We start from the raw sequence: 12,327 nt of genomic DNA, 5'->3' as shown, positions 1-12,327 counted from the left end.
CTGAATACCCATTTTGTACCAACAACAGATCTATTCTTAGGTCTTGGCACTAAGGTCCAGACTTTGTTTCTTTCAAATTCATTCAACTCTTCCTGCATTGTTTGCACCCAATCAGCATCTTGAAGAGCTTCTTCCACTTTCTTTGGCTCAGACTGAGAGAGAAAAGAATTGTAAAGACATTCATTCGAAGTACCTGTTCTAGTTCTGACACCTGCATCAGGATTTCCAATTATCAAATCAGGTGTATGTGATTTTGTCCACTTCCTTGAAGATGGAAGGTTTTCTCTAGAACTGGATGCTCCCCCATGATTCATGCTGTCTTCGTTTTCATTTTCTGATGCTCCCCCTGAAACTATGCTCTCTGAGTTGGATCCTTCAGCATTTAGATTTTCAGCACTGTCAGTACTTGGCTTATCAGAACTTGACGAATCAGAACTTGAAGAGCCAGATGTATGTTCTGATGCTTCTTGAGATGTGATAATATCTTGAGTATGCTCCCCCTGCATTGGTGCATCTTCCTTTGACGTAGTCACCACAGTTTCAATAACATCAGAGTTTAATCCATCAGATTTTACAGTATCAGGACTTAGACTGTCAGGACTTAAGGTATCAGAATATGAATCTTCATTTTCAAATCTCAGCTGATCATGATCAATGCAATCTTCAAGTCCAGTGATCTTCTTGTCATCAAAAGAGACATTGATAGATTCCATGACCACTTTTGTTCTCAAATTATAGACTCTGAAGGCTTTTGTGGAAAGTGGATATCCAACAAAGATTCCCTCATCAGCTTTTAGATCAAACTTGGATAGTTGTTCAGGATGAGTCTTGAGAACAAAACACTTACATCCAAATACATGAAAGTATTTCAGATTTGGCTTCTTGTTCTTCACCATCTCATATGGTGTTTTTCCATGCTTGTTAATGAGTGTTGCATTTTGAGTAAAACAAGCAGTCTGCACAGCTTCAGCCCAGAAATAGGTTGGAAGCTTTGCTTCTTCAAGCATTGTTCGTGCAGCTTCAATGAGAGTTCTATTCTTCCTTTCAACAACTCCATTTTGCTGTGGAGTTCCAGGAGCAGAAAATTCCTGCTTTATTCCATGATTTTTGCAGAACTCTTCCATTATCAGATTCTTGAATTCAGTGCCATTATCACTCCTCAAAATTTTCACAGAATCTTTGATCAATTTATCCAGATGTTTGACATGATCAATCAGGATAGATGCAGTTTCATTTTTTGTGTGCAAGAAATACACCCATGTGTATCTGGTGAACTCATCTACTATGACCAACGCATATTTCTTCTTTGCAATAGACATGACATTCACTGGACCAAATAGATCAACATGAAGTAGATAATAAGGCTCAAGAATTGATGATTCAGTCTTGCTCTTGAATGAAGATTTTCTTTGTTTGGCCTTCTGACATGAGTCACAAAGACCATCAGGAGCAAACACTGATTTTGGCAGTCCTCTCACAAGATCTTTCTTGATCAGTTCATTTATCTTGTTGAAGTTTAAATGAGAGAGTTTCTTGTGCCAATTCCAGCTTTCTTCAATTGAGGCTCTACTCACTAAACAGATTGCAGAACCATCAGAACTTGTTGAAAGCTTAGCTTCATAAATGTTACCACGCCTGAATCCCTTTAGAACAACTTTTCCTTTAGATTTACTAACTATTTCACAATGTTCTGCAAAGAAATCAACATGATAACCTCTGTCACAAATTTGACTTATACTCAGTAAGTTGTGTTTAAGTCCTGAGACCAGAGCTACATCTTTAATGATGACATTCCCAAGATTGATATTGCCATATCCCAAAGTTTTTCCAATGTTGCCATCTCCATAAGAAACACTTGGGCCAGCTTTCTCCACAAAGTCTGATAGCAGGGCCTTATTTTCAGTCATATGTCCTGAACATCCACTGTCCAGAACTAAAATATTTTTCCTGTTGCCCTGCAATCAAAAAGACCACTAATTATTAGTTTTAAGGACCCAGACTTGCTTGGATCCTTTGGCCTTTTTAGGTTTGTTAACATTTGCAGCGGATTTAGCATCAGATTTTATGTTAACAGTTTTCTTATCAGAACTTATACTACCAGACTTTGAATCAGAACTTACACTAGAAGGAACAACAGAAACTTTCTTTAAAGAAGGTTTTATTTGATAATAATCATAGTACAAACTATGATATTCCTTACAAGTATAAATGGAATGCCATAAACTACCACAATGAAAACAAGGATTTTGTGGTTTGTATCTAACAGACTGACTCTTAACTCCTGATTTTGAAGATAAGGAGTTAATATTCTTATTCTTCCTGCAAAAAGAAGCCAGATGGTTAGAACTTCCACAGTTATGACATGCTTTCCTAGGAGCATCAGGAACAGATTTATAGTTATTGCTTTTATTCACACCTTCCTTTCCATTCCTGTTTTTCCTAGGTGATTTTACCTTGTTTGCATTCTTAACATCTTTCAGCTTATGCTTAACTACTTATTCATGTAAACAAATCAATTCAATAACCCCTGGGGAAGAAACCTCCAAATTCAATTAAGAACATTCAAATGGGTTATAAACCTAATTTTGAAATTCAAAAATTAAACTCAATTTTGAACATGTTATTGAACTCCAAATCAGTCATATAATATACCAAAATCATTAGGAAGAAAAGCTCTACAGCCTGCAATCATCAAATCATACAAACAACATCTTGAACAAAAATTCATAATTTAATTCAAATTAATTCGAAAATAAATAAAAATATAAAAAGATAACCTTTGATTCTGCACATAAACCAGCTCTGGAATCTAATAGTATGTTTCAAGAGCTTCGTATTGAGTACTCGAGCTTTCCAATCGGAGTCCGGTAACGCCTTGAAATTTAAGTTCGATTCTCAGAAACTACTATGAAATTAGGGTTTTTCTCTATAAAGTTATATATTTAACAGTTTGCAAATGATTATCTGTACAAAATAAAATACGGTAAGGGCTATTTATACTTACGGAATATTGGTACCCCGTTAGATCATACCAGATATAAAATACTACGTTTATTTGAGAAAATAGATCCAAAACGGTACCGGTTTTAGGATAATTATCCAAATCTATACATTTTATAACTGCGGTCTTGGTCTCAGCACTTTGGTTACACGTATTATGAGATGATAATATAATAGTTTAATAAAAAGATCATGTTTCTCGAAAATACGGTTTTATCGATTTACCGAAACAAAATTTGTATCGAAAATATTACGTCGGGATCCGCACAGGGAAAACCGTTCTCCGGATCAAAAAAAGTCAAAACATGGAAAATGTTCGGAATATTGCAATTAGGTTAGGAATGAGTTTTCGGAAAAGTTTCGGGTTGTAAAAACGTTAAAACGGTTGAATTCGGTTAGTTCTCGATTATACAAAATAGTTTTTAAATACTCGGAAAAATAATTTATTAAGTCCATAAATCTTTTATAAAATCTATAACAACATAAAAATTAATAGAAATATATGACAATTATCTATACTTTATTTTGGACATATAAAAATAAAATACTCAAATTTCATCATATTTAAATATCCAAACACATATACCACTTAACAAATAATTCACAGAATAAATACAGAATAAATACAGAATATTCATTTATTAGCAAAAATAATTACACGATATATCCCAGATATTACATCATCTTTCTTCTCCTTCTTTGGCTTTATGCATTCTTTAGCAAAGTGACCAAGTTCATCACAGTTGTAGCATCCAATCTTTGATCTGTCCACAAATCCTAACTTATAGCCACCTTTTGCAGTTGCATTTTTTTGAGTCTTTCCTTTCTAGTTGTTGTAGGATGTTGGACCTTTACCCTTGAAGTACTTAAGCTTCTTAACTCATATATTTAAAAACTTTCTTGCCAGGTAGGCCATAGACTAGTGTATTTCATCCAACTTATCAAGAATGTAATACTGTTAGTCACTAAACACGCGCTAATAATACACGAAAGTATACGAGTTCACAAGTAGTTTAGAATCTTTTCTAGTTCATTCCCACAGAGACTGTATTGGTTAACTAATTAATTCACGCACTTAAGCAAAATGTATGGTTATTATTCAATGCTAAGACGATAACAAATTAAAGTTGTTTATAACTAAGAATTAAACTAATAATTGTAACTTTTAATATTGACTGAATTAATATATATGACAAATATGGTATTATAACTTCATTAAATACTTCACTTAATAGCCTTATTGTTCTTAACCTTAGCATGCAATGGTGATGACACTAATCAGACAACACAAAACTGATAAACGCCAACTTTTGTTGCACGAGTACCATACTACCAGACATCCACAAAAGAGATAGAAGCTGAATAGACACCAATTATATTGAGACCCTATATGTCTATAGAATTTGACAACATAACGGTTTAAGCACAAGTTATCTATCTTGATTACACAGGGCAAGTAAGATGGTTAAAATTACCTACGAATCATGCATAACAAATACATGAACCTATGCTAGCATGGCAAGTTCTAAATCTTTAAATTCACTTTCGCTTCATTAAGAATTAACACACTATCTTATAAGTTCTCGACGCTCATAAGACGAATACGCACAACCAATACTAGGATATCATACAATCACCACATACTAAGGCATCGAAACAAATTAACTAAAAAAATCCATAAATAAATTCGCTAGAACTCCACGATAATGATTAGCCCATAATCGGACTCATCATCAACGTGCGTTCCAATAAAAACATGATATAGCAAATGTAGTCTTTATAACGAATAAATAACAAAGTATAACACAAGAGTATAGGTTCAACAAAATAAGAAATGAGCATCCAAAATTACAACTCAAAACAAAGATTCACAAGAATAAACTAGATCGTCTTCGCCTTTGTTGATTTGTGCTATAGGTCTCTTGCCGTCTTCTCCTTAGCTCTGAAGTGTCTCTTGCTTGATTAGTTATTAAAAACGACCTAGAGTTGTTTATATAGTAGCCCTGATCAGCATAGAACCCCAAAAAATCAGTCTTCTATTTAAAACAGGAAATCTGCATCCCGACCTGGCGCGGCCGCACGCTTGATCAGCGTGGGCGCGCTGGCTCTCTAAAGTTCTGGCGCGGCCGCGCGCTTGATCAGGGCGGGCGCGCTGGGCTTCTGCCAAAAATTATTTCTTTTCTTTTTTCCTTTTCTTACAACCTCGAGCTGGACTTCGCGAGCTTTTATTCCAACACCACCTACACACTATGTTATACTACCACACAAATGGTCTGTAGCAACATCAAAAAACGGTGTTGGCATAAAAAATGTTGCCTTATGTGACAAAAATTTGAATAAAAGAACTTATAGCAACATTAATTTAAAATGTTGTCATGCATGTTGCCTTAGTACAGTTATGCCAACACCTATATTAGTGTTGCCTTAAATACATGAAAACATATTAAAAAAATGATCAAAACACCCGCTCTTAGGGAAAAAAGCCCGCTAAGGAAAAATTGAAAAGCTTGCTCTGTCAATTACAACACAAAACAAAATAAATAAAATATAAAAAACAAATTATAAAACCAAAAAAATAAAAAAAATGCCATCTCTCTGTCTCTCAAGCTCTCGCAGATCTCTTATCTCTTTTCACTCCGCCTCATTTACTCCTGAGGTAGATTCACTCCGTTCAATTTTTATTTTCGTACCTCAACAGTGATCGTCTCTTTCTTGGCTCTTCTGCAGCTATACACACATACACCCATACAGCAGAAGAGCTGAACAACAGCAAGGATGACATCGTCGTCTCCGATAAAAGGATCGTCGGAGAGCGAAGCAGTTTGAGTATTTCATATGGGTGTATCATTTAGGCGTTAATAAAATTGGTCATGAATAACCCATGAGTAAGCCTACTTCCGACAGCTCTCGCCATCTATTTCTCTCTGTAAGTATAATATTTTCCTTGTATTTATACATGCAATATATTCAACCATTGTATATATGATATATCTTATGTGAATTATCCTATTTTTGTGTTCAATTTGGTTAGTAGCGTAGTCGCCCCCGAGGTGTTTGATACATTGCCGCATAGAAAAACATTAATTAAACTTAAGTATACATAAGCGGTGATTTTACTTTGCAGTTTTGTTTATACCAAACTTGCATATATAACTACATTACCAACTCTTATGTTGCTCTGCTAGTATTATTTGCTAGTCGAAAAAATGGATACTGACTATGCGGATAAACCACATACTGTAATTTTCGGTTGAATTGTTAAATACACACATCTTTTTTATTGATCGTTTGGCTATTGAGTATTGATCAGTCATTCCGTTATGTCTGCTACCAGGGCCAGTAGCACTACTTTGTGCTTTAACTTTTTGCGCAACAGCTTTATGGTTAATATCACTAAATTTGAGTGATTGTTTGCTAATTTCTAATATAGTAAGCTTTTACATCTATGCAGCGGGTAACTAGACCCGGGGGAGGAATTAATGAATGGTTACTCTGGCTTCCAATTTCTATTCACAAAAAAGTATATTACATTATCAAACAGCTCTTTCTTTATTCACGGTTGATATCAAGACACGGTGGGGATAAACTTTTTCCCTTTCATACAGAGATTGGCAGCAGTGCTGGTCTATCATATGTTTTAGATGCTGATGTGAAAATACTTCTGGGTAAGTATGTTCTTCTTATATGCTTATGAATATTCTTAGATATAAATTTCAAACTTAAGATTTTTTTCCCCTCTTTGAATATGATGCTACTTCATTTTCTCGTTCCTTCTTTTTTGGTGCTAAATTGGTGCTATGTCATTCTTCATAAAAATTACCCACATAATTTTAAATTTATGTAGTTTTAAATGGGTAATCTATTATAATTGAGTCTCTGGTTAGTTTTGCTTATGGCTTGCATTAGTTATATGACAATGGTGCACTGCTACACTCTATGTTCCAACCAACCAATTGCTCAGGGGTAAACTAAAAGTAAACTTTGTCTAGGAAATATCAAAATAACAATCTGATAGTGGGTAAATCTTTAAGAGTTGATATTTTCTTTTTAACCCGAAGTTTAATTTTCAATCAACAAGTGTACATCATCTAGTATTTAGCTTAGTTCTGTTTCCATTATAGATTGCTCAAGCCTCCACACAATTCCATACTTTAGAGTTCATATGTTGCGCTCTGGTGAAATATGTAGTTAGAACTGCAACAAGACAGATGGGGTGTTTTGTCATTTTATTATATTATAGTCTATAACTTACAAGTGAAGTGTTTTTCTCTTTGGGGCTTTTGTATTTGATCTACACTAGTCCCTTTTCGTTGTGCTGATCGAAATATGAAAACTTTAGTAAAAATGGGGTAACTTTGGAATTATTATGCATTAATTAGCTTTAATATAATTAGGCACTTTCAGATATGCGGGTACTGTGATCTCTACCATGGAGATTGGAATCAGTTTATTAGTCGAACAGCTGCAGCGTGGAATGGTAAGTTATTACATATTCTTATCAATAAACTGGTTTTGGCTGCTAGTATTGCTCACTTATGGCAGGAAAGAAATTTAATGTAAAAGTAATGGTCTGTGTGCAGGGTGCTGGGGAAGAGTGTAAATTTAAAGGTGATTAGGAATTCATCACATATTCCACAAGTTGAGAATGCATGGAAGTTATGCGGGTACGAGTCATCTAATTGACTTGTTCTACAAATCCTTGGTCTTAGTTATATCTTTTAAAAAGGTTGTAACTTTTTGTAACTGAGGGGAAGAATTTGAGGAAAGTAATTGGTGACATTTAAAAGTAAGGAAATGGGGTGTTAGGGTTTTTTCCAACTTCTGATAGGTTTGCGATTATGCATGCACCATCTAACTGATAGGAAGGAGTTAGGTTCATAATTGATCAACAAGAAATAGCATCATATATCCACTTATCCTGCAATTTTACTACAGAAATTTGGCCTTGTAAGTATTGGGACTGGAACCAACTGTTTAAGGTTTTAGCTTGTCACATAATTTCAATAAATATATTTGGATTACTGCCGTCGTCAAAAGCAAAATTAGAACGTGGCTAAATTTGCAAAGCTACTAAATGATAGTAAATTTATGATATTTGAATTATATGATGAACTCTTTGCTTTTTGTTTACTATTTAATAGCACCATGAAGGTTTTCTCCTTTCCCCTTCCAGGTAATTGGCATGTATTTTATGAATCCTCCACCTATCATGAAGCTGGTGGAGATTATTAGAGGTGCAAACATGTAGGCCTGGTAGTTGTGATCTTGGGTTGGCTATGAGGTGCAGTTTTTTTAAGTGTTTGAAGGAGAGAAGCAACAAAGTGGGGTTTTTGGATGATTTGGGAGAGGTTGTTTTTTGGCAGATTATTTGGTGCAAGAGGAGAGTATCCAGTACGACGATGGTTTCAGTTTGGTGGGTTTGGAATTTTTAAGCATTAATTAGCTTTAAGTTAAGTTTTAAATTTTTATTAATTGGTGCTGATGGTCTAGGATACACTGCCCTTTAGCTCATTTTAGACCAATTGTCAAAATGGATTTCAGCTTCCCTGTCACATTCTTCTTGTATTTACTAGCACTTTCTCTATTCATAATTCCGATTTTATGGTTATCAAAATACAGGGAACTGCTGCGACTGTGGTCCCTTTTCTTGCCCAAGGTAGGGGTATGCAAATTTGTTAAACACTAAATTGTTCAGCAATGTAATGCACGACATTGCAGACACTACAAGAATAATGTCAATAGACATCACACATTAGACATCGGTTAACTTTGCCACTGATGTTAAAAGAAGTATTGACATCACCCCGTATTTTTGTGATGTCTTTGTTCTTTGTAGACATCGATTATAATTAAACCGATGTCTAAAATTCACCAAAAAAATAATAATTTCGCGCCCACCTTTTTCCCCCCTTAGTCAAATTTTCATTCAGTTTTAATTCTAGATTCCCCCAATCCCAAAATTCTCCCCCCTAACCAAATTTTGGTTCCCCCAAATCAATCTTCAGACACAAAATCAAACCTCTCTCTCTCTCAAACCTCTCTCTCGATCGAACCTCTCTCCCCTCACAATCTCTCTGAACTCCGGCCATCATCTCACCATCACAATCTCGAACCTCTCTCTCTCGAACCTCTCTCTCTCTCGAACTGGAACCTCTCTCTCTCTCTGAACCTCTCCCCGCTCTCAATCTCTCTGTTAAGCCTCTTTCAGTTAACCTCTCTACTTCGGTAAGTGTTGTATCTACTTGAATCGAACTGGTCTTCTCTGCATGAAGACCAGTTTTAAAAGTTGAGGATTTTTGAATTCAAAACCCTAATTTTGTAAATTGGGGTTTTTTCTAATTCGAAACCCTTATTTTTTTATTAATTTAGTGTCTAAACTTGTTGCTAATACTTTTCTTCTTGTTGTATACATGACCTAATATGAGAAAAAGATTTAAAGCTTTAGGTAATTTGGATGTTTTTGGTTGTTCATTTGTATTTTTGTTTGTTTTTTTTATTTTTATAAATTGTGTAAAGTTAACGATCCTTTCATCTCTACTGATTACATGGTATTTTTTAACTTTAATCCTCATTTTTTGCTTTAGTTGTGATTTGTGATTTGATTTAGTGTTGTTTATCTAATTTTGCTCGTTATAAATGCTGATCTATTATTTTATTACGGATATGATTAGGTTTTAAATGTTTTGATTTGGTGCTTGGTGCTTGTTATAGATTTATCTCCTTTATTTTATAGACAAGTTATCGAAATTAAGTTGTTTGTATGCGCGCTCTGCCCGGGTACGAGAGGCTCATGACAGTGTTACTATAGAGTTATTGTAAGTTTTTATATGTTCTAGAGTGGATGATTTTCATTTTTACTTGTAAAACTGCATAATGGAACTTTAGTAGAAACTAATAAATTGCCTTGTCACTTGAAAGTCTTTGAACGCAAGTTTACTCTAACTGTTGAAATTGTCTTTAACTTGCAAGTTACTTATAGACGGTTATCGTTGTTATAAGGCTGGATCGGAACTTGAATGCAAGATTGAATGATTATAATGGACATTAATTTTAACGATTGTGTTCTGGTCAAATCTCAGTCACTTTGAAATTGACTGTGTATGCTTACAAGTTGGTGTTAGTTTTGTAAGTTAACAACTAAGATTGATCTTCCTTGTTTGCTTTTGCGAAAGTGAAACTGATTATTGTTTGTTGTTTATTGTTTGTCGTAGACATATATGTTCAAGTATGACAGTGTCCATGGTTCCTGGAAGCATCATGAACTCAAAGTTAAGGATGAGAAGACCCTTTTATTTGGTGAGAAACCTGTTGCTGTCTTCGGTTCAAGGTATGGGTTAAATGATATAATGCTCACAATATTGTTGTTAGCCGTACATGTTAGTTCTTTTCAAGTATGTTTTTATGTATTGACATGAGTATTTTCTGTAGGGAAAGTGTTTTGTATGGGGGAATAGTTTATTTGGTACTAATATTTGCCTATTAAATGTAATCTTGTATTTTGGTGAAGTAATTTCATGAAAGGTATATTGATTGGACATCTATCTTGTTTCTCAGGGAGGTGCAAAGAAGGTCATAATATCTTCCCCTAGCAAAGATGCTCCTATGTTTGTTGTTGATGTCAATGAGAAGGAATACAAATCTGACCTCCATATTGTTTCCAATGCTAGTTGCACCACAAATTGCCTTGCTCCCCTTGCTAAGGTAAATAATTGTATGAATGTTGGAATAATATTAATTTGTATATGTCTGAATGTTGCTATTTGACTTGGTTTGGAAGTGCAGCAAACTTTCTTAAGTTGTTTTCGGAGTTTGAATAAGTCATGGCAATATAGATGCAGTAGTTGAGTTAGTGTAGGAGTGCTCCTAGTTTGTAGGATTAGTTTGTTTCTGTTTTGTTCCCAGTAGATATAAGTGTTTGTACTCCAGTTTGATAATAATAAGATCAATACATTCCTCCTGCTGAGTCTTGGTGAGACCATTTTAATTGTAATTCTTTCATTAGTCAGTCGGTATTGTGATTAAAAGAAAACATATTTTAAATAACACTGGACAGGATATTGTGTGAACTAGAATGAGGTGCCCAATCCCATATAAAAAATTCTTATGCAGTATAGTCTACATGGTTATAATCCCAGTTAGGGTTCAAATTATTCAAATATTGAATTTTATATAAGTTTGAATGTTAAAATCAAAATATTAAATGTTTGGGATCTATCTCATGCATGTAAATATGAGGTTCTAAATTGTTATTTGGTTTATAACTGAATGATGGAGCAAACTGCTCCTTTTTAAATTCCTATGGATATATTTTGGTATCTTTCCTCAGGTTGTGCTCCTGGTACTTGAGGTGCATGCAGTGATAGCGAGAGAACCAAAGTATTTTCGGCAGCTTGCTGTATATTTAGTCCATAATTTTTGTATTGACAATTCTTTGCTAGAAAAGTGAGTTCTCTCCCTATTCTCCTAGTTAGTACCCAAGTAGCTGATATCCTTTGTGTAAGTTCCACTATTTTTGGATCAGTGATTTTTTTATTTTATTTCTAGACGCGGTGCTTTAATAATACGCCGACTTTTTGTACTTCTGGATGCTGAAAGAGTTTACCGTGAACTGTCCACAATACTCGAGGGTGAATCTGATCTGGATTTTACATCTATAATGGTTCAAGTTGCAAAATGAAAAATCTATAAATTGTCATAGTTATTCGGTGTAATATATACATTTCTATGTTATAACTTTTTAGTCCAGTGCTCCAGTTTCATTAGCTATGGTGTATATGGTTTTAAAAAAAATAAAGTTATGGTAACAATCAGGCAAACCAAACACCACAGTACTTTGATAATATTCTGTGTAAAGTTACCTCCCCTCTACCTAAATATAAACAAATGTAATGGTGTACATTAGAAGGTTTCGGGGTTAATGTCTTAGTGACATAGTTTGGCATTTTTAATTTGCACTGCAGGCTTTGAATTTTATTTTACTTACTTCAACTGAGTTATCACACCTTCGAGATATACTCAAAATATCCTTGGTCAATGCAGCTAGAAAAGACTTGTATCTTGCCTTGTATGCTTGGTGGTGCCATTTCTCTATTAATGTTTTAACTTGTGTTATTATTTTATTGCTTTGACCAATCACTCCACATACGCAGTACTGATGCTCTATGTTATTGGCATTGATATGCTTACTTACAGACTTACCATCATGCAAGTTCTGTCACCCAGTCTCTAGTTGAAGAGTATATAAATGTTAAGTTTTTGGTTCAATTGGACAAACACGGTACTGATACTCTTCGTTTTGGCATGTATTATTGCGATGGTCTTTGCTTT

General features: G+C 34.5%; 1 protein-coding gene across 7 annotated transcripts; it reads left to right on the top strand.

Annotated features, from left to right (window-relative positions):
• Positions 1 to 5,612: 5,612 nt before the first annotated feature.
• LOC141692913 (protein VAC14 homolog) lies at positions 5,613 to 11,815 on the top strand. Of its 7 annotated transcripts, none has more exons than XM_074497873.1 (10): positions 5,613 to 5,926; positions 6,452 to 6,520; positions 6,606 to 6,665; positions 7,405 to 7,477; positions 7,581 to 7,664; positions 8,174 to 8,413; positions 10,212 to 10,327; positions 10,555 to 10,701; positions 11,327 to 11,442; positions 11,545 to 11,815. In XM_074497873.1, exons 8-10 carry the CDS (start codon positions 10,603 to 10,605, stop codon positions 11,675 to 11,677), a joined length of 348 nt encoding a protein of 115 aa, XP_074353974.1. In that variant the 5' UTR covers positions 5,613 to 5,926; positions 6,452 to 6,520; positions 6,606 to 6,665; positions 7,405 to 7,477; positions 7,581 to 7,664; positions 8,174 to 8,413; positions 10,212 to 10,327; positions 10,555 to 10,602; the 3' UTR covers positions 11,678 to 11,815. The 7 variants fall into 7 exon arrangements, 4 of the variants coding, with proteins under 4 accessions (XP_074353974.1, XP_074353973.1, XP_074353972.1 ...); XM_074497872.1 differs by having other exon boundaries at positions 7,395 to 7,477; XR_012562953.1 differs by adding an exon at positions 8,620 to 8,656 and having other exon boundaries at positions 6,452 to 6,665; positions 7,395 to 7,477; positions 11,327 to 11,798.
• The last annotated feature ends 512 nt before the right edge of the window (positions 11,816 to 12,327 follow it).

This window comes from Apium graveolens, chromosome 10 (genome assembly GCF_009905375.1).
Source record: "Apium graveolens cultivar Ventura chromosome 10, ASM990537v1, whole genome shotgun sequence".
Taxonomy (NCBI): domain Eukaryota; kingdom Viridiplantae; phylum Streptophyta; class Magnoliopsida; order Apiales; family Apiaceae; genus Apium; species Apium graveolens.
The sequence above is the reverse complement of the archived record's forward strand: the minus strand, read 5'-3'. Positions and strand labels throughout refer to the sequence as shown.

Excerpts from the sequence above, each read along its gene's own strand:
- LOC141692913 (XM_074497870.1), top strand. The coding sequence starts at position 5,882 with ATGAGTAAGCCTACTTCCGACAGCTCTCGCCATCTATTTCTCTCT. Across the intron at positions 5,927-6,451 it reads CTCGCCATCTATTTCTCTCT|CGGGTAACTAGACCCGGGGG; the intron begins GTAAGTATAATA and ends ACATCTATGCAG. Across the intron at positions 6,666-7,394 it reads TGATGTGAAAATACTTCTGG|GCACTTTCAGATATGCGGGT; the intron begins GTAAGTATGTTC and ends TAATATAATTAG.